Below are 20825 nucleotides of genomic sequence, written 5' to 3'. Positions count from 1 at the left end.
CTACAGGGAGGAGGTCCAGCATCTGGCCACGTGGTGCAAAGACAATAATCTGCTCCTTAACACTACCAAAACCAAGGAGCTTATTGTGGACTTCAGGAAGGTGAGAAGAGGCACACATGATCCCATCCACATTAATGTGATTGCTGTGGAGCCAGTCTCATGCATCAAGTTCCTGGGAACCCACATCTCTGAAGATCTGTCCTGGACCACCAACACCTCCAGCCTGGTCAAGAAGGCTCACCAGCGTCTTTTCTTCCTGAGGAAACTTAAGAAGAATCAGCTATCCTCAGCTATCCTGGTGAACTTCTATCGCTGTACAATAGAGAGCATCCTAACGAACTGTGTCAAAGTCTGGTATGGGAGCTGCTCTGTTGCTCAGTGTAAGGCACTGCAGCGGGTGGTGAAAACTGCCCAGTGCATCACAGGAACTCCACTTCCATCCATTGAGGACATCCAGAAAAAATACTGTTTGCGTTGAGCACACAGTATTCTTAAGGACTCCTCTCACCCTGCTCACAAACTGTTTTCCCTCCTGCCATCCGGCAGGCGATTCAGATTCCCCCGGACTAGAACAAGTAGACTGAGAAACAACTTTTTTACCAGAGCTGTCTCACTACTGAATTCTGCCCCCCACTGATTTCCACCCCACCTAACCCCCATCCCACCCCATAAAAATAAATAAAAATGCACTGTTTAACATTCATTGCACTCGACTGTACATATCTATTGTAAATGTATGTACATATCCATTGTACATACTCTTGTAAATTTGTCTACACATATCCTGTATATCCTGTTTGTACATAACCATCTGTAAATTGTTTATACATGCTAACTGTAAATTTCCCCTTCTCTATCTGTAAATTTCCCCTTCATTAACAAATGCAATAATGCCCGAGCCACCTCAGCTGGCCTCTCTCGATGTGAAGGAGCAGCAGGTCTACTCCGAGCTCCTCCTGAGTGACTGAACTCCTCACCCTATCTCTAAGGGAGCGCCCAGCCACCCTACGGAGGAAACTCATTTCGGCCGATTGTAGCTCATGACCATAGGTGAGAGTAGGAACGAAGATCGACCGGTAAATCGAGAGCTTGTCAGAGGTGTGTCAGCCAAGACAGCCAAGACAGCCCTACAACATCCAGAGACCTGAGGTACTCTGGGCGGATCTCGTCCACCCCTGGGGCCTTGCCACCGAGGAGCTTCTCAACAACCTCAGTGACCTCAGCCAGGGTGATGGTTGAGTCCCCCCCCGGGTCCCCGGCGTCTGCTCCCTCAGTATGAAAGACGTGTTTGCGGGATTGAGGAGGTCCTCAAAGTATTCCTTCCACCGCCCGACAATATCCCCAGTCGAGGTTAGCAGGTTCCCAACAGCACTGTATACGATGTTGGCAGGGCACTGCTTTCCTTTTCTGAGGTGTCGGACGGTTTGCCAGAAACTCTTTGAGGTCGTCCGATCATTTTCCATGGCCTCCCCAAATTCCTCCCAGAACCGAGTTTTTGCCTGCACAACCACCCGGGCAGCGTTCTGCTTGGTCCACCGGTACCTGTCAACTATAGGGGGATCACACTCCTCAGCCTCCCTGGGAAAGTCTATGCCAGGGTACTGGAGAAGAGAATCCGTCCGATAGTTGAACCTCAGCTTCAAGAGGAACAATGCGGGTTTCGTTCTGGACGTGGAACACTGGACCAGCTCTATACCCTCTTCAGGATGCTGGAGGGTTCCTGGGAGTTTGCCCAAGCAGTCCACATGTGTTTTGTGGATTTGGAGAAGGCATTCGACCGGGTTCCTCGTGGTGTCCTGTGGGGGGTGATCTGGGAATATGGGGTAAGGGGCCCTTTGCTAAGGGCTGTCCAATCCCTGTATGATCAGAGCAGGAGCTTGGTTCGCGTTGCCGGCATTAAGTCAGACTTGTTCCCAGTGCATGTTGGACTCCGACAGGGCTGCCCTTTGTCACCGGTCCTGTTCATTATTTTTATGGACAGGATTTCTAGGCGCAGCCGGGAGCCTGAGGGGGTCTGGTTTGGTGACCACAGGATAGCTTCTCTGCTTTTTGCTGATGATGTTGTTCTGTTGGCTGCATCTGGCCAAGACCTACAGTGTGCGCTGGGGTGGTTTGCAGCTGAGTGTGAAGCAGCTGGGATGAGAATCAGCACCTCCAAGTCTGAGGCCATGGTCCTCAGTCGGACAAGGGTGGCTTGCCCCCTTCAGGTTTGTGGGGAGCTACTGCCTCAGGTGGAGGAGTTCAAGTATCTTGTGGTCTTGTTCACGAGTGAGGGAAGGTAATTTAATTTATACATATTTATCACATACTTATCTCCTGTACATTTTACCTGTATGTGCACTTGTAATTTATATTTGTACCTATATCCTGCACTTGCTGCTTATTGCACTCCTGGTTAGACCTAAACTGCATTTTGTTACCTTGTATTTGTACATGTGTAATGACAATAAAGTTGAATCTAATCTAATCTAATCTAATCTAATCTAATCTAAAGCATTTGTAGACCACAACCAATAATACAAAAAAAACAAAAACAAAACTAGTGCTGCAAGAGAGCAAAGCTCATCAAATTATGTAGAAGCTGTACACGCTTTATTTAAAGGAAATGGAAAATGCGGTTGAGGTGACTGTGCATTGCTTTGAAAGCTGTAGCTTGATCTGCATTTCTGCAAAGGATAGACACAGTAGAGAAGGTCATGTTCTTTTGTGTTTTTTTGTACAGGATCATTCAGATCGCTTCCAGCGGTAAATGTATTCTACTTTACAATTTTACATCATTAACCTTAACAGATGTTTATCTAAATCAATTCCAATAATCAGTTTATGATTTTTGTCAGATGTTTCAGAACATGATGTGAGTATTTTACGAGTCCAGCTGAACGAAAGCATCAGTCTGAGCTGCAGCATGACTGACCAGTATGAAATCTCCTGGTATCATCAGAATCGTGATTCTGGACAACTAACATTACTGATGTCTGCTAAGGTCAGCACTGTAGCAGGACGAAAACTGCTAGTTAGGTACAATCAGAATTGGAGTCGTCTGACAGTTAAAGCAGATGTGGGGATCAACACAGTCACACTAGATATTACTGGACTAACAGAGTCAGATTCAGGTCTTTATTTCTGTGGAACAAAATCAACGGAAATGCACTTCGACAAACCCATCAGACTACAAATGGAGGGTTAGTTCTGCTGACATTTCATATCTTCCATATCTTCATAATGATTTCAATGAGGAAAATTGTAATTTTCAATCGTCACTATATACGCATTAAAAGTCTCCAGAAAGTTTTTTTTTCTATAACAGTGCCATAGAAGAACCATTTTTGTTTTCGACAAGAACCTTCCAGTGCACATTTCATGAAAGAAGCATTGTTTTTTTAGTGTGATTAACATTGAACCGTCTATAGAACCATAGAAACATTACTAGTGTGCATCTTAAGACAAAACAAATCCATTGACGTTTTATGGTCAGCTGAATCAGCTCAGATTTACATTAAGTCTTGGACTAGGCTCAAGCCTTGTCTACATTTTATAAAGTGCTCACATATTTAAAATATTTTCAGACAAGCTAACACACAGAGAGAGCAAAGTTCCCTCCATCACAGAGCTGCCAGAGGATGATGAGAACACAGGTGAGAGCGCACATCTCTAACTCTAAAATAAGAATTTCAGCACTTGTGTAAACATTATATAATGCACAGAAATCAAATTAACTTTTCATGTTTTATGTACACAAATCTGCATTTTGTGGAGAAAATGTTTGAAAAAGTACAGCATTTTTTATAATCTAAAGCCTTTCTGGGACTCTTTAGATGCCAAGCAATGCAATTTACAGAATGTGTATCACAATATTTTACTACAGCATCAAATATGAACCAGGATTAGAGTCCCAATTATGATTATTTTGATAATGTTATTTGAATAATTCTGTCGGTCTGTATAGATGGAGTGACTCTGACAGAGCGCGTGCTGATGTTCGGTGGAGTTGGTCTGGCTGTGTTTGTGTTTTTTCTGGCTACAGTCTTCGCAGGAATAATCATTCACTATCACGGCTGGCAGAAAGGATGGGCTGCGGCCAAGCGCTCAGTTTATCATCAAAAGTCAGCTAAATGATACACAATAATCAGGATTGCTGTAGGTCACAACTGACATTGGTTCACCAATGTGGAATTATTATAAGCTGAATTCAAGAGGTAATATACATGCTATCTGTTTTACGGCACATTAAGCTTGATTAAATCAAAATGTTTTCAGTGTTAAATCTGCTGTTTAGAACTATTGGTCAAACAAATTGCACTTAAACTAAGAAATAGAAATGCATTTTTCTGTCAGAAAACCTGTGTTGGGGTGGTGTGGTGGTGGCCTGGGGTCTGAAATTAAGGAATTTTGTGTGATATTGATAAATAAATAATATTTTGCTGAATGTATTTTTGGCTGGTTTAGATCTGTCATGGATAAATAAATGGCAATACAACTGCCAGTAGGTGACAGCAAGTCCCTGATTTATTAAATGATCTATTGAAACATTTCAATCAAACGATTCGTTCAAAACAGCTGACTATTTAGGAAGGGTGGATAGTAGGCTATTTACATTGAATGGATGGTTGAATCACTGGATCACTTGATTCTTTCAAAAACAAATCAATTCAAGGAATATAATTCAATTCAAGGAGATGTTTTGTGCTATAAAATTAATAGCACATATTCTGATATTCAGAAAAGTACATTGATTTTGCAAAGAATATAAAACAGAAACTCATATGTCCATCCATTCTTTGGGTCATGACCCAGAGCTCATGACCATAGGTGAGAGTAGGGATATAGATTGGCCGGTTAATCGATAGCTTCACCATGACAGGCCAGTACATCGACAGCATTACTGCAGAAGCTGCACCGATCCGTCTGTCGATCTCTCGTTCCATCCTTCCCTCACTCGTGAACAAGACCCCAAGATACTGAAACTCCTTCTCCTCCTTCACCTGAGGCAGGAGTTTCCCACCAACCTGAAGGGCGCATGCCACCCTTGCCCAACTGAAAACCATACCCTCAGACTTGGAGGTGCTCATTCTCATCCCAGTCGCTTCACACGCTGTAGGTCCTGGCTAGATGCAGCCAAAAGGACAACATCATCCACAAAAAGCAGAGATGAGATCCCTTACCCCGTATTCCCAGATCACCATCCACAGGACATAATGAGGAACCCGGTCAAATGCCTTCTCCAAATCCAGAAAACACACGTGGACTGGTTGGGCAAACTCCCAGGAACCCTCCAGTATCCTGAAGAGGGTATAGAGCTGGTCCAGTTTTCCATGAAACCGCATTGTTCCTCCTGAAGGTTCGACTATCGGACTAATTCTCCTCTCCAGTACCCTGGCATAGACTTTCTTGGGGAGGCTGAGGAGTGTGATCCCCTATAGCTGGAGCACACCCTCCGGAACCCCTTATTAAAAATAGGAACCACCACCCTGGTCTGCCAGTCCAGAGGTACCCCCGCCTCCACATGATGCTGCAAAGGCGTGTCACCCAAGACAGCCCCACAACATCCAGAGACCTAAGGTACATAGGGTAGATTTGCTCTTGCGCACCTTCACCTGGTCTGTTCCTCGCTGGTGGAACGATCTGCCCGTTGCCACTAGGGCAGCAGAGTCACTAGCAATCTTCAAAAACCAACTCAAAACTCATCTTTTTCGTTTACACTTGATCCAACATCGATAGCACTTTCTTCTTCTCCTGCTCTTTCCTATCTTGTTCTTTCCTATTCTTTAAAGAAAAAAAAGCCTTGTGTCTGCGTTAGGTAAGCCAAGACCCCACTCAGAGCACTTATGCACTACTGCCCTTTTGTTGATATTAATTGCTTCTATTGCCTACCTCATTTGTACGTCGCTTTGGATAAAAGCGTCTGCTAAATGACTAAATGTAAATGTAAATGTTTGCCACTGAGGAGCTTCTGAACTACTTCGGTGACCTTATCTAGGGTGATAGTCGAGTCCTCCTCTAGGTCCCAGGCCTCTGCTTCCTCAGTGTAAGATGCGTTAGCAGGATTGAGGAGATCCTCAAAGTATTACTTCCACTGCCCGACAACGTCCTCAGTCAAAAGTCAGCAGATTCCCACTCCCACTGTACACAGTGTTGGCACGGCACTGCTTCCCTCTCCTGAGGTGTCGGACAGTATGCCAGAATCTCTTCGAGTCTGTCCAATAGTCCTTCTCCATGGTCTCACCGAACTCCTCCCAGACCTCGGTTTTCACCTCCACAACCACCAGAGTAGTGGAAAGTCCAGTCCCTTCAATAAGATGGGTTCCGGAGCCCATCTATCTCCAGTCGGTACCTCTCAACCTACCGGCTCCTTCCTCCCAAAGGCCCCCGCCTTCAGTTGCCGCCCAAACCACAAAGCACCGGCGCTGGACCCGGCCACCAGGCGCTCGCATGCCAGCCCCAACCCCAGGCCTGGCTCCTGGCAGTGTCCTACCGGGCGACTTCATGACATCACATTTAGACAAGACTAATAAAATGAACAAATTAGTAAGAGCTAAATTCGGATGACACGGTAGAGAAAACCGTCATCAGGACGTTTCCCAACCAGAAGCCGTGGGTAGACAAAACTATCCGCGACTCTCTGAGATCCCGCTCCGCAGCCTATAATACGGGGATTGTCAACGGGGATATGTCTGAATACAAGGCTGCGTCGTACAGCGTGCGCAGAGCGGTAAAGGAGGCAAAGAGGCGCTACGGGAGGAAACTTGAGTCACAGTTTCAACACAGTGACTCTAGGAGCCTTTGGCAGGGACTGAGAAACATCACGGACTATAAAACGCCAACCTCCAGAGGGGAGAGCGCGGATGCTTCTCTGGCAGACGAGCTAAACACCTTTTATGCTCGTTTCGAGGCTGCAGCTAATCACGCTAGCGCCGCTAGCGGCATGATGAAAAGCACGCACGCCGAGAGAGCCGGAGAGGAAATCGCGTTCACCATTTCGGAGCACGACGTAAGGAGGGCATTCAGGAGAGTGAACACCAGGAAGGCAGCAGGACCTGACGGCATCACAGGTCGGGTTCTGAGAGCCTGTGCTGACCAGCTAGCACCGGTGTTCACTGAGATATTTAATCTTTCCCTGAAACAGTCTGTAGTCCCCTCGTGTTTCAAAGAGTCCATCATTGTTCCTGTGCCGAAAAAACCTCAACCATCTTCCCTTAATGATTACCGCCCTGTAGCTCTGACGTCTGTAGTGATGAAGTGCTTCGAGAGACTCGTCAGAGACTTCATCACCGCATCACTACCGGACACACTCGACCCACTACAGTTTGCTTACCGCCAAAACCGGTCTACGGAGGATGCCATCACACACCTCCTCCACACAACCACAAGCCACCTGGATTTTAGGAAAGGGAACTATGTGAAAATGCTGTTCGTGGACTATAGTTCAGCGTTCAACACCATAGTTCCCTCCACGCTCACCTCGAAGTTGGAGGTCCTGGGACTCAGCCCATCCCTGCGTCACTGGATCACCAACTTCCTGACCGACAGACCACAAGCCGTACGGATGGGAAAACACACCTCATCCTCCCTCACTCTCAGCACTGGAGCCCCTCAGGGTTGTGTTCTGAGCCCCTGCTGTACTCGCTGTACACACATGACTGTGTGGCCACTACAAACTCCACCACCATCATTAAATTTGCTGACGACACTGTCGTGGTGGGGCCTGATCTCCAACAACGATGAGATGGCCTACCTTCAGAGAGATCAACAACCTGGAGAGATGGTGTCAGGAGAACAATCTTCTCCTGAACGTCAGCAAAACAAAGGAGTTAATAGTGGACTTCAGCACGAAGCAGGTGCGCTCTTACCATCCCATCAAGATCGACGGGACCCCAGTGGAGAGAGTGGACAGTTTCGGTACCTGGGTGTTCACATCACGCAGGACCTGTCTTGGTCCTGTCACATCAACACCCTGGTGAAGAAGGCCCGGCAGCGTCTATACCATCTGAGGCGCTTAAGGGACTTCAGACTCCCATCTCAGGTGCTCAGGAACTTTTACACCTGCACCATCGAGAGTGTCCTGACGGGAAACATCACCTCCTGGTTTGGAAACAGCACCATGCAGGACAGGCGAGTCCTTCAGAGGGTGGTGCGGTCAGCTGAGCGCACCATCCGCACTGAGCTCCCTGTGCTGCAGCACATCTACAACAAGCGGTGCTGTACCAGGGCCAGGAAGATCGTGGAAGACCTCAGCCATCCCAACAATGGACTCTTTTCTCTGCTGCGTTCAGGAAAGCGCTGCGTTCCCTGAAGGCAAACACAGAGAGAATGAGGAGGAGCTTCTTCCCGCAGGCCATCGGAGTCTGAACCAGAGAACACCCAGCACCTAAATACCGGAATTCCCATGTTCACCCCTCTTTCCCAGATACTCGCCACTTACATTTGGACAATTGCACTAGCCACTTTGCACTGGACATTGCACAGCCACTTTACACTACACTTTACACTTTATATCTTATACTTTATATTTATATTCTATTTTATTTTATTTTTTATATTCTACTTTGCACACTTCTTTTTTTATATATATTTCTTATATTTTATATTTATATATACATTTAAATTTTGTTTCTATTTTGATGCTGGACGGTTGTAAAGAACATTTCACTGCATGTCGTACCATGTATGTATGTGTATGTGACAAATAAAATTTGAATTTGAATTTGAATTTGAATTTAAATTCACTGAATACATGGGAAGATGAAGGAAGATACTTCCCTTAAGAACAGTTATAATAATTATATAAAACATTTGCTGATTTACACAAAGTCATGAAACCAGCTGGTGTTGAAAATACTTCAATCACACTCACACACATAATGTTATGTTTCCATGTTTTATGGGGACTCTATAGGCGTAATGGTTTTTATGTACAGATTGTATTTTTGTTAGTGTCCTACACCAACCCTACCCCTGACATTTAAAAAAAATGAAATCCTGTATGTTTTATAAGCTTGTTTACTCATGGGGACCTAAAAAAAAGACCCCACAAGGTCAGCATTTACTGGTATTTCTATCCTTGTGGGGACATTTGTTCCCTTTACCTGTTATGCCAGTAGGTGGCGAACAGTGACTGCTAAAATGTAGGTCTAATAATCTCTATTATGCATAGTTTTGTCTATTTAAAAAACAGCTGTTTTTAGACTAAAGAGAAAGTTTTGAGTTCTGAAATTTATAAATTGTACAACGACCTTTCAAAAAAGTAAAAGGTAATAAATCTCGAAAGGTCAAGAGTATTTTGTTTTCTATAGGACCCCGTATTGTTATCAAATAAACAAAGCAGATCAAGTAAAACCAATAAATGATGTATTTTTGCACTTTCTGTCAGAAAACCTGATCATTAGCAATGCAGATTAATATTGTCTATTACACCTATCGGTATTTAATTTGTTTTACCGGCATAAGAAAGTGCACAGTCTTACAGTCTGGGATGTACAATGTATATTCTTGTAATATTTGTGACCATGCATATTAAAAGGGCAATTCTAAAGAGGTTTTTACATTTTAAGTGACAATTCCCATTCAGCGTGTGAAGTTCAGCAAGATTTAAGCAACTGGAGACAGATTTGTTTAGAAAGAACAGTTGTAAATAAAAAGAAAAAAAGTCTGACAAATCTGATTTATTGATAATTATTTATTTTATTCATAAATACAATTAATTATAATAAAAAAAAGACCAATAGGCCAATAAGTGCTCCTCTGCTGCCATTTCCTGCTTATGGTAATTGTGTCATTTGATCACCACAAGGTTCATTTTGGTTAAATGGGAATAATTTTAAAACTTAAAGTGCTTCCAGTTGTGTGAAAGGCTTGAAAGTCATTGAAACAAGCTTGATTTTCTCAAAAGTGTACAAAGCCTGAGGTCGCTCCAGAGTCAAACTTATAAAGGAGAACGAATGAAGTTAATGGAAGCCATGCAGCTGAACATAATCTCACAATCAAGGGAAGACAGAAACTAGGGCACGCGGTGGGTGGAAACAAACAGTCCAGAGATGTGACACTTTTACTTTTTAACAATACAGATGAATAGTTTGTTTTCAAAGCATGAAAATGGTAAGCCAGTAACGCAAAAGGATGATAGCGAACGCTGATTTCTCAGTGGATCTCCATTGAGTGTCACCAGATCAACAAAAACAATAAAGCTGGTTTTGGTTTTGGATTTATGTTTTGAGTTATGTTTTGGAGTTCTAGTGATGTGATGTTTTTGCCATATAACCTACCCCTAATTTTTATATTATGCATAATCACGAACATCAAACAGCAAAGCACAATAAACCATAGCTTTAAGAAAACGCTTTTCAAATGAAGTAGAAGCTGCATAATCTTTCCTTAAGAAAGGAAGAGGAAACGCTGTGGTTAGTGTCTCTGCTGAACTGAAGGCTGCAGATCAATGCTGTTAGAAACGAAAGACGATGGAGAAGGTCGTGCTCTTTTGTGTTTTTTTGCACTTGATTGTTCAGATCACTTCTAGCGGTAAATATATTCTCTTTTGCAATTTCACATCACTGCACATTCAAAGAATCATGTTTTTTTCCAGTTTCAGAACATGGTGTGAGTCTGTTAAGGTTTCGGATGAACGAACGCATCGCTCTGAACTGCAGCTTCACTCATAAAACTGATGATATAGCCTGGTATCGGCAGAGTCCCCAATCTTGGAAGACTAACTCTGCTGGTGTTTGCCAGCAGCATCGGAAAAAACCTGTTTACAGACTCTTACAGTCGCCTGACACTTACAGCAGACACAGCGAGGAAAACAGTCTCGCTAGTGATCTCTGCAGTAACAGAGTCGGACGCAGGTCTTTATTTCTGTGGAAAAAGTGTCATGATTTCAGGAATGCAATTCGAAAACCCCATCAGACTAGAGATGGAGGGTTAGTACGGCTGACTTTTCAGTTTTCTCAGATTTTCATGCTGTTTTTAATGCTGAGCATGATTTATGTGTTCATGACACTCAGCGCCATGAAAGAACAGGTTTTGTTTGATTGCCTTGTAGTGAACAGTTCTTTAAAAGCATTGCTTTAGTTTGAAGAATTTATTTTAAAATTCTGTTTTCCACTGGAAGGATTTGGTGGCTGCTGGTCTGTTTGTGCTCCAGATGTGAATAATCTCTGACTTTAAATCATATGTTAAGGAGTGATGGTATAATTTCAGGCCGTGAGGACGAAGATCATTCTGATGTAGAGATCTCAGGTGAGAGCTCTTTATTTTAAGAGCTCGGAGTCAGTGTCTGTTTCTTTATTCTGTCGTTTCTGAATGTTTTCTGTAGACGAGCTGACTCTGGCGGAGCGTGTGATGGTGTTCGGCGGAGCCGGTTTGGCCGTGCTTGTGTTTTTTCTGGCTACGGTCATCGCAGGAAGACGCATTTACATTCACGGCTGGCAGAAAGGATGGACCGCGGCCGAACGCGCTGGTCTGACGCTGCAAAAACCAACTATTTTTCACAATAATCGGCAGGATACGTCTGTGGCGTCTGAGCAATGATTCACGATCTCGCTCGGACTCTGGAGGAGCATCAATGTCCACAAACTTGTTCAAATAAACATCTTCAGCGGGTTGTTGAGAGTTCTGATCAAACAAGCAACAATAAAACCAAAAAAAATCACATCGCTGTTGTATTTTTGATGAACAAGTTGTAGAAATGAACACAGTGATTATAATAAACAGAAATAAATATGGGAAATGCTATATTTCTGTGTGACTAATCTGCAATCCTAAAACAATTTAATTTATTACAATCGCTGTATGATTATTATTGTACAACTGCTGTGGTTTAAATCTCTAGTAAACTACAAATAAAGAAAAAAATCATTATCTGTTCGTTTTGTGATAAAACTGTTCTTGAAATGCTGTGGTTGTGAGACAGGAACCTCAAACATCTGTGTTTTTAGACGAATGAATAATATTCATGAAGCACATTTAAAACTCAGCTTACATAATAATTACACATAACAACAAACTATGAAATGAAGTAGTATTTCAGGTTCGTACAGTGAAAAATCTGATAAGATTGTTTTTAGTCTTAAAACACTGCTGTTATCTCCTGTCACGATTGCTTTCTGCTTCGTCTTACATAACTTCATAATTTTGAGTTTGATTAACTTAAACCGCTTAAAGCCTTTAATTAATTACAAAGCTGTTTAGTCTCTGATATCTGAATTCAAACTGACTGAGGAATGAACTTCTAATTGAATTTAAATGTATGGGTTTATAGTACTCATAAGTACTGGTATGGCAATCCGTTTTCTTGAATCAGAGGTAACTGAAGAAGGAAGCGGAAAGACTGGTTTGGTGTCTCTGCACTGAAGGCTGCAGATCAGATCTTCACAGACGGAAGACGATGGAGAAGATCGCCCTCTTTTGTCTTTTTTCCTACAGGGTTCTTCAGATCAGCTCCGGCGGTAAATCGATTCTACTTTACAATTTCACACCATCGATCTCTTTATTCTTAGACATGAAGGATGGGTTTGTGACGTTTCAGGAGGTGATGTGACTCTGTGGAGATTCAGTCTGAATGGAAACATCACTCTGAACTGCAGCGCAAACGACAGACGCAGAATCTCGTGGTATCACCAGAATCCTGGCTCTGGACGACTCACGCTACTGACGTCTCTCGGTTATGTGCGAACCCGTGAAAGAAGCCGCATGGTATTTACAAGAACGGGCTCCAACACGACCTCGCTACTCATCACTGGACTAACAGAGTCAGATGCAGGCCTTTATTTCTGTGGAAAATCAATGCATTCAGAAATGCTCTTCAACAAACCTATCAGACTAGTGATGGAGGGTTAGTTCTTCTGTTTCTCAGTTCATTCATCACTACTACAGTATGTTACAGTTACAGTTTTTTAATGCAGTGCCAAAGAAGAACCATTTTATTCCCACAAACAACCTTCTAGTGATCGCTAGCATTGTTTTCTTCTCGTGAAGAACATTGTAAAGTACCTCTGTGGATGTTCATGCTCCAGATGTGAATGATTCCTGACATCAAGCGTGTCGTTGTTAATAATAAAAACGAAACTCATTGTGTTTGAGTAAGTTGTCACATATTGTAAATATTTTCAGACGAGCCGACGGACGGAGAGGTCAAAGTTCATTCAGTCACAGAACCACCAGAAGAGGCTGAGATCGCAGGTGAGAGCGCAAAAATGATCGTCGCTCGTATTTTAATTTAATATAATTTAATTCATTTCAATTCAGGAAGTAAAATTATTTATTTATTCACTTACATTATTTTATTTCAGGAATACAGTGCATTAGTGCGTGTGTCCGAGGTTTAATGATGGATGTTAGAGAAATAGTTCTCCCAAAAAAAAACAACAATTATTTAATTATTCACTTTCATGTAGTTCCAAACCTGTATGAATTTCTTTGTTTTGCCGAGTACAGTGGTTTAATTGTTTTATCTGTTTCTGTGTCTCTGTGTATGTGTATGTATGTGTATGTGTGTACGCGTGTGTGTGTATGTGTGTGTGTGTGTGTATGTGTGTGTGTGTGTGTGTGTGTGTGTGTGTGTGTGTGTGTGTGTGTGTGTGTGTGTGTGTGTGTGTGTGTGTGTGTGTGTGTGTGTGTGTGTGTGTGTGTGTGTGTGTGTGTGTGTGTGTGTGTGTGTGTGTGTGTGTGTGTGTGTGTGTGTGTGTGTGTGTGTGTGTGTGTGTGTGTGTGTGTGTGTGTGTGTGTGTGTGTGTGTATGTGTGTGTGTGTGTGTGTGTGTGTGTGTGTGTGTATGTGTGTGTGTGTGTGTGTGTATGTGTGTGTGTGTGTGTGTGTGTGTGTGTGTGTGTGTGTGTGTGTGTGTGTGTGTGTGTGTGTGTGTGTGTGTGTGTGTGTGTGTGTGTGTGTGTGTGTGTGTGTGTGTGTGTGTGTGTGTGTGTGTGTGTGTGTGTGTGTGTGTGTGTGTGTGTGTGTGTGTGTGTGTGTGTGTGTGTGTGTGTGTGTGTGTGTGTGTGTGTGTGTGTGTGTGTGTGTGTGTGTGTGTGTGTGTGTGTGTGTGTGTGTGTATGTATGTGTATGTGTGTGTGTGTGTGTGTGTGTGTGTGTGTGTGTGTGTGTGTGTGTGTGTGTATGTGTGTGTGTGTGTGTGTGTATGTGTGTGTGTGTGTGTGTGTGTGTGTGTGTGTGTATGTGTGTGTGTGTGTGTGTGTGTGTGTGTGTGTGTGTGTATGTATGTGTATGTGTGTGTGTGTGTATGTGTGTGTGTGTGTGTGTGTGTGTGTGTGTGTGTGTGTGTGTGTGTGTGTGTGTGTGTGTATGTATGTGTATGTGTATGTGTATGTGTGTGTGTGTGTGTGTGTGTATGTGTATGTGTGTGTGTGTGTGTGTGTGTGTGTGTGTGTGTGTGTGTGTGTGTGTGTGTGTGTGTGTGTGTGTGTGTGTGTGTGTGTGTATGTGTGTGTGTGTGTGTCCACAGTCGCGGTGACTCTGACGGAGCGTGTGCTGATCTTCGTGGAGTTGGTCTGGCTGTGTTTGTGTTTTTTCTGGCTTCAGTCGTCGCAGGAGGAATCATTCACTGTTACGGTCAGCAGAAAGGATGGGCGCGCAGCCAGACGCGCTGGTCTGACTGATTAAAAACTGACTGATATATTACCCTAAACAACACTAAGTTTGCGTGCTGTAGTTTGACTTTATTACAGTAACCAGCACTGCTGTATGGCTCAGATCTCACTTAGACTTCTGTTCTGACAAAACTCTCGGGAAGCATTAAACTGGCTCTTTTATGCTACTTTAAAGGTTCATGATTTGGTTTAGAGAGTTCTCAACAATAGGTGTGCATGCACTGTCCTTGACTCTTTCTTGCATGATTATCAAACGATTCATTTGGAGATTCATCTTTCATTCTTTGTGCGAGATATATAACCCTGGAACATAAAACCAATCCTAAGTAGCAAAAAAAACGTTGCATGGGTCAAAAAGATCAAGCTGTGGTAAACATTTTTATAAATACCACGTCCCAAAATGGAGATTAAAATATATTGATTTAACTGACACACATGAGTGCATTTTGAAATGTTTTAAGGCTCATAAATTGTATAATAATAAGATTTTTAAACCTTAAGTGTCTAAAATGATTTTCTATTTTTAATTCACATTGACCGAAATTAATCTTTTCTAATATTTTTACAATGATTTTTACGTTTTATGTTACCATTGTTACCTTTATAAAGCCCTTTTTTCCTGAACTTGTACACTATCTTTTGAATCTAATTCCAATATTTAATCAGTGAATTATAATTTGGGCCAATGAAAAGCTGTGGCATTTATGTATTAATGCATTTACTGTACTATTTGCATATTAAACATAAAACGTTAAATAGCCTACTGATATTCGAAATGATTTTAAACATGAAAAAAGGAAAATGTGAAATTAAAACCACTAATAGCTTGCAGCAAATCACTGTTAATAAGTGAGTCACTGCGACTGAACCAAAACTATTTATTCCATAAAGTCCATTAATTAACTTTTTGTTTATTGAGCTGTTTTAAAACGATTAATATCACATTTGTAATCAAGCAAATTTTATTTGGAGAAAAATGGCACTATTTGTGTGAAACTGATTATATGATGTTGTATAAATGTATATACTAAGGGGCATTTTAACTGAATCTAGACCTCATGTGCATGTGGAGGGCTGCTTTGAATGTTTTTTGCTAAATACTTGATCATGTTATCGCAGGATATGCATCACACACCTCTGGCTCTTTCTTCTGAGAGTCAAAAACCTTGAAGAGCGCTTACTTTCACATACAGCCGCATTACAAAGCACATAAAATCTCAAATAAAATGTCTTCAGTGTTAAATGTGTTGTTGAGAGCGTTCTAATAAAATAAAGAGCGGCAAGAAATCACGTGTTTGTTGGATTTAGTTATGAGAACGTAGTGTGTTCACTTACGTCAGGTCTGTGCGGTTTCCGAACAAGAAAAAAAAATGGTTTCACATCAGTGTCGCGCAACGAGCGAATGATTTCCTGAATGACTGCAGTAACATCATGCAGCTAAATTTGCAAAACACAAAGAAGATATGATGTCATTAAGAGATTCATGTGGCAAGAATCAAACTAAAAAAAGCATTAGTAAATGCTATCATTGGAATCAATACATGCTTTACGATTATTTTTCATTGTTAGTTCATGTTGACTAATTATTATCAAAGCCTACTATATTAGCCTTTTCTACACTTACAAAATTGGATTATATATATATATAAATCTAATATAAAGTATTATTATATTTTTGACTTTATTATTCTACAATTTATGCTACATATACTTTTTAATATTACGCATTATTCTAGACGATATAACATAGCACCGCAACCGTGCATAAGAGCTTAAAGCATGTGATGTGCTTGTAGTTTCACAGACTTGGTTTAAAGATTATTAGGAATATGAGTATCGCTTTTACCTCAAATATCACTTTTAGTGTCTAAGCAGTTAAAAAAACTAATGTACAATGTAAAGAAGAAAATACTGAGCCAATTATAAGCATGAGCTTTACTGGATGGGAGGTAAATGCATTTGCGTGTTTATCTTTTTTAGGTTTAATCCACTTCTTTGGGCTCATCCAGCCTGAAATACAGGTTAAGTTGGATGTTAAGTTGCCAGTTGTTCATCAAGCATCATAACAAAACGATCATGTTGTGTCATACTCATGTTTTCATGTCTTATATTAAGTCTTGCTGCACTGTATCTCTGCCCTGTGTACGTGTCTTGTTCTCATTGGTTTATTGGGTCCATCCCAATCCAATGTCGAGGACTTTTAAAGGGTTAAAGAGTCGAGGTTAATTAGATAATTAAGTGACTAATGTTTGTGCATTAGAAATGAACACCTGCTGTTATCGAGAATTACAGAGAATCAGATGGAGATGTTTTTTGGTTAAATGTCGCCATAATTGAGATCAGTGTTTGCTTAAGTTGAAGATTGAACCGTCATGCATGCATTTATTTGAGTTTGTGTAAGATGTTGCACTACACTCACTGAGAGTATTTCTCTGAATACGTATAAGATGTGTGTGTTGTAGTTTGCGTCTGTTTAAGGTTTGAGAACATAGTTGGATTTCTCATTTTTAAATATCAATGGATTTTCATTTAAACCTGTGGTATAAGTGCGTAGTTGAGTTAAGTTAAGTTTGATTGATTAAGTTTATTTGACGAGCACCATCGCACTGTTAAAACCTCCTTGTCAAGAATAACACAATAAAGCTGGAGTAACTTATTTCCATCACAGTCCTTGCTTTAAAAGAGAGAAGAAGAACATATAGTCCTAAATCGGCTCAGTCCCATACAACAAAAGCTGAGAGTAAGCACTAAAATGAGTTCTTTTGGACGCTTTATTGAGCTTAAATGGTCAAATACACTTGAATAATTATTCATGTCTGTATTTGCAGAAACCAAAAAAAGAGAGAACTAAAGGCCAGAGAGATGTTTCATATTCGTTTAAGCAGACAGTCAAAAAACATCCTTGTTTATCAAAATATAAAATAGCAGTAAACGAGTACGTAAAAGACGCGGATCTGAGACTGAGAGACACTGGGAAAGACATTTTACATGTATTTCTATTACAGTCAGTGCTGGAGCCACTTTTTACGGTAAACCAACAAAAATATCGGCTTGAGTTTTCTGGTTCTCCGTTAGTAATTATGAGGTATTGCATACAGCCAACAGAGATTATGACTGTGTTGAACTTAATCAGATCATCGTTGAATATATTTTGCAATTCCATTATAACAAGGATTACAGACACACAACCAGACTGCTGAACAATTTCTTCCCACAAGCCATCCTCAATAACCACACCTGAATGGACTTTCCCTTCCATGTGCATTCTTGCACTTCATATTTATTGTTGTCTTGTATATTGTGTTCTTGCACTGATTTTGTCTTTGCACTAGTTTGCACACTGGGTTTTGCCCTCTACTTCCTTGCTGTTTGCACTAGTCTGCACACTTTGCACTGTATGTGGCTAAGACACTGTCTTAGCTCAGTATGTGAGGTTTTTTTTTGTGTGTGTGACTTCATGTAGCACCAGGTCCAGGAGAAACAGTGTCTCATTTCACTATTTACTGCACAGCTATATGTAGTTGAAATTACAATAAAAAGCCACTTGACTTGAGTTGATTAATGTCTTTCTGGTTCTCCTCAGATGATATTTCTGTGAAAACAGGTGAAAGGCTAAAACTGGATGTTAGTTTTAGTTCCCTTACCAAAAACTAGTATACTTCAAGTTTATTTTATAACTCAGTTCTAGAATATTTGGAAGTATACTTTATGTAGTAAGTAGTGCACTAGTAGTATACTCATCGAGGTACTATTTCAATACTCCTTGGGACTAAATCGGCCATCTTTCTACAATATAGATGTGTAATCAAGAGCAAGTTAGCTTCCGCTCTGTTTTTGTGTATTGATCCAGTCAGTGCCGCCGGCTAAAAACACAGCTAATGACGAGTAATGAAGTTGGTCTCAGGTTAATGTGCTGTGGGATGTGTTTCCCGTGCAGTGACTAATATCAAAACTGACCGATTTTCCAAAAGGCTTTGTAGAACAAACATGAGCATGTGACACACGTTTAAAAAACTTTCATCCTGTGGCAGCGTTTGTGAGCTACAAACCCTCATTTCTCGCACTTAAAGCACCTCCTACTGGCTGGGAATGAACTGGCATTTGTAATAAATCTGTCTGATTTACACAGGAAACATTTTTCTTGTTATATATATATATATATATATATATATATATATATATATATATATATATATATATATATATATATATATATATATATATAAAAATCAGTTCTTGTCAGAACCAGGACTTGAACATCGGTCTCTAGTGCCGTAATAAAATATTCTCCCACCGAAATGTTGGACCCAAAATCTTTTAAAAGAATATATTTTATTACCAGGGTAAAAATAACAGTCCAAACAGAAAAATACTCCAAAAGGCAAAATAAATTCTCTTAAGAGTAGACAAAAAATATCAGAAGCCCAGGGACAAAAATTCAAAGAAAAAGAGATGCTTCAAGAGAACTTACACATAAACCAAAAGGGCACCAGCAAGCAAAAATAACCAACCCTAAGTGGGAGGAATAGGCAGAGGGTATAGGAGACCCTGAGGGGCAAGATGACGTACTTGAGGTCTCCAGAGCCCAACGCAGGGGGGGCCACAATTCTGGCTGTCGGAATAATAGGGCAAGGGGCATCTTCTTGGGACACACAGATATAGAATCGAGTCAGTGTGTTTGGCTTAAGATTCTTCGAGCCTGGTCGGAAAGAGAGAATAAAATTTAACCGGTTGAAAAAAAGCGACCATCGTGCCTAGTGGGGATTTAGACGCTTGGCCTGCTGGATGTATTCCATGTTCTTATGGTCAGTCAGCACCTGAAAAAGGGTGTTTGACACCCCTCAAGCCAGTGCCTCCACTCCTCCAGAGCAATCTTAACAGCCAGCAGTTCCCGGTCCCCCACGTGGTAATTCCTCTCAGCAGGACTCAGCCGTTGGGACAAAAAGGCACACGGGTGGAGCCTGTCATCCTTCCCTCTCTGGGACAGAACAGCTCCAACGCCAACATCTGACGCATCTACTTCAACAATAAAGGGAAGTTCAGGGTCAGGATTAAATTTGGTGAGACTACCTCTAGTAAGGGCAGTGAGAGGGGCCACCACTGAGCTGATATTCCGTACAAACCTTCTATAAAAATTGGCAAACCCAATAAACCTTTGTACCTCCTTAACGGAGGTAGGGACTGGCCAGTCCAATACAGCACTCACTTTCTTGGGATCCACCTGAGTTGTAGTGTGGAACTCACATTTCTTTAACATAGAAGTGGTTCTCTAGCAGGCATCCCAAGACGCCTTTCTGACATGACTCACATGCTCTTGGACGGACCTTGAAAAAATGAAAATGTCATTGAGGTACACAAAAACAAGCTTGTTGGGCGTTTCCCTTTAATTCTGGACACTGTGAGCGATAATGGCCCTGCAACCCACAATAGAGGCAGAGATGTGAACTCATCCGGCCACTGCGCTCTAGGGAGGACAACCGGGCTCTGCCTACTTGCATGGGCTCAGGGGACTCCACGGGCACAGTCGCTGAGGTGACTGACGAAAGGATAGGGATGATGGCATGTTAGGTCTGGGCACTCGCCTTTGTCTCAGTTGATTATCCAACAGGATGACCTGATAAATAAGTCTCTCAAGGGAGTACACAGGAACTCGAGTAGCCAGCTCATCCTTGAGCTCCTCTGAGAGTCCGTTCTCAAAACAAACAATGAGAGCCTCATCATTCCACCTGCTGCCTGCGGCGAGGGTCCAATACAATACACTTCAAGATGGCGTCACGACCGCTCCGGCAAAACCTTTTGTTTTTCTGTTAATTATTAGTATTTTGGATAGTCTGCGCGGTTTTCTTTATACAAGATGGCTATCACTAAATATGATCGAGCCACTCTTATATCTATTGGTGTACAATGCACCCAACTTTCGCCGTTTTTAAACCCGGACCCATGTTGGCCGAGCGAGATCCTGACGAAGACAAAAGGACGTGACCCGCACCGGCGTCCACGAGGGAAACGAGCCGGCGTCAGGAACAGGTTGAGGGCACGCTCACACCGCGCTCCCCTACCTAGTGTCCTGTTAGCCAACGTCCAGTCTCTGGAAAACAAGCTCGACGACCTCAGGGCAAGGATCAAGTTCCAGAGAGACATTCGGGACTGCAACCTCCTCTGCTTCACCGAGACATGGCTGAACCCAGCGGTACCGGACCACGCCATACAACCGGCCGAGTTTTTCTCTGTTTA

General features: G+C 42.0%; 3 protein-coding genes across 6 annotated transcripts; all 3 read left to right on the top strand.

Moving 5' to 3' along the window:
• The first annotated feature begins 2614 nt into the window (after nucleotides 1-2614).
• On the top strand, nucleotides 2615-4430 carry LOC122335169. 2 transcript variants are annotated; one of them, XM_043232940.1, is made up of 4 exons: nucleotides 2615-2745; nucleotides 2838-3182; nucleotides 3567-3635; nucleotides 3947-4430. In XM_043232940.1, exons 1-4 carry the CDS (start codon nucleotides 2697-2699, stop codon nucleotides 4114-4116), a joined length of 633 nt encoding a protein of 210 aa, XP_043088875.1. In that variant the 5' UTR covers nucleotides 2615-2696; the 3' UTR covers nucleotides 4117-4430. The 2 variants fall into 2 exon arrangements, with proteins under 2 accessions (XP_043088875.1, XP_043088876.1); XM_043232941.1 differs by having other exon boundaries at nucleotides 2639-2745; nucleotides 2821-3182.
• A 5525-nt stretch (nucleotides 4431-9955) lies between these two features.
• Nucleotides 9956-11856, top strand: LOC122335159. Of its 3 annotated transcripts, none has more exons than XM_043232927.1 (4): nucleotides 9960-10512; nucleotides 10577-10910; nucleotides 11171-11229; nucleotides 11306-11856. In XM_043232927.1, exons 1-4 carry the CDS (start codon nucleotides 10452-10454, stop codon nucleotides 11518-11520), a joined length of 669 nt encoding a protein of 222 aa, XP_043088862.1. In that variant the 5' UTR covers nucleotides 9960-10451; the 3' UTR covers nucleotides 11521-11856. The 3 variants fall into 3 exon arrangements, with proteins under 3 accessions (XP_043088864.1, XP_043088862.1, XP_043088863.1); XM_043232928.1 differs by having other exon boundaries at nucleotides 9966-10460; XM_043232929.1 differs by lacking the exon at nucleotides 11171-11229 and having other exon boundaries at nucleotides 9956-10512.
• A 132-nt stretch (nucleotides 11857-11988) lies between these two features.
• On the top strand, nucleotides 11989-19602 carry LOC122335156. Its single transcript, XM_043232925.1, has 5 exons — nucleotides 11989-12437; nucleotides 12518-12823; nucleotides 13102-13170; nucleotides 14447-14553; nucleotides 19459-19602. Exons 1-5 carry the CDS (start codon nucleotides 12377-12379, stop codon nucleotides 19600-19602), a joined length of 687 nt encoding a protein of 228 aa, XP_043088860.1. The 5' UTR covers nucleotides 11989-12376.
• Nucleotides 19603-20825: the final 1223 nt, after the last annotated feature.

The sequence above is a fragment of the Puntigrus tetrazona genome, unplaced genomic scaffold (assembly GCF_018831695.1).
Source record: "Puntigrus tetrazona isolate hp1 unplaced genomic scaffold, ASM1883169v1 S000000746, whole genome shotgun sequence".
Classification (NCBI taxonomy): Eukaryota; Metazoa; Chordata; class Actinopteri; order Cypriniformes; family Cyprinidae; genus Puntigrus; species Puntigrus tetrazona.
The sequence above is the reverse complement of the archived record's forward strand: the minus strand, read 5'-3'. Positions and strand labels throughout refer to the sequence as shown.

Excerpts from the sequence above, each read along its gene's own strand:
- LOC122335169 (XM_043232940.1), top strand. The coding sequence starts at position 2,697 with ATGTTCTTTTGTGTTTTTTTGTACAGGATCATTCAGATCGCTTCCAGC. Across the intron at positions 2,746-2,837 it reads CATTCAGATCGCTTCCAGCG|ATGTTTCAGAACATGATGTG; the intron begins GTAAATGTATTC and ends GATTTTTGTCAG. Across the intron at positions 3,636-3,946 it reads AGAGGATGATGAGAACACAG|ATGGAGTGACTCTGACAGAG; the intron begins GTGAGAGCGCAC and ends CGGTCTGTATAG.
- LOC122335159 (XM_043232927.1), top strand. The coding sequence starts at position 10,452 with ATGGAGAAGGTCGTGCTCTTTTGTGTTTTTTTGCACTTGATTGTTCAG. Across the intron at positions 10,911-11,170 it reads CATCAGACTAGAGATGGAGG|GAGTGATGGTATAATTTCAG; the intron begins GTTAGTACGGCT and ends TCATATGTTAAG. Across the intron at positions 11,230-11,305 it reads TTCTGATGTAGAGATCTCAG|ACGAGCTGACTCTGGCGGAG; the intron begins GTGAGAGCTCTT and ends TGTTTTCTGTAG.
- LOC122335156 (XM_043232925.1), top strand. The coding sequence starts at position 12,377 with ATGGAGAAGATCGCCCTCTTTTGTCTTTTTTCCTACAGGGTTCTTCAG. Across the intron at positions 12,438-12,517 it reads TCTTCAGATCAGCTCCGGCG|GAGGTGATGTGACTCTGTGG; the intron begins GTAAATCGATTC and ends GTGACGTTTCAG. Across the intron at positions 12,824-13,101 it reads TATCAGACTAGTGATGGAGG|ACGAGCCGACGGACGGAGAG; the intron begins GTTAGTTCTTCT and ends AAATATTTTCAG.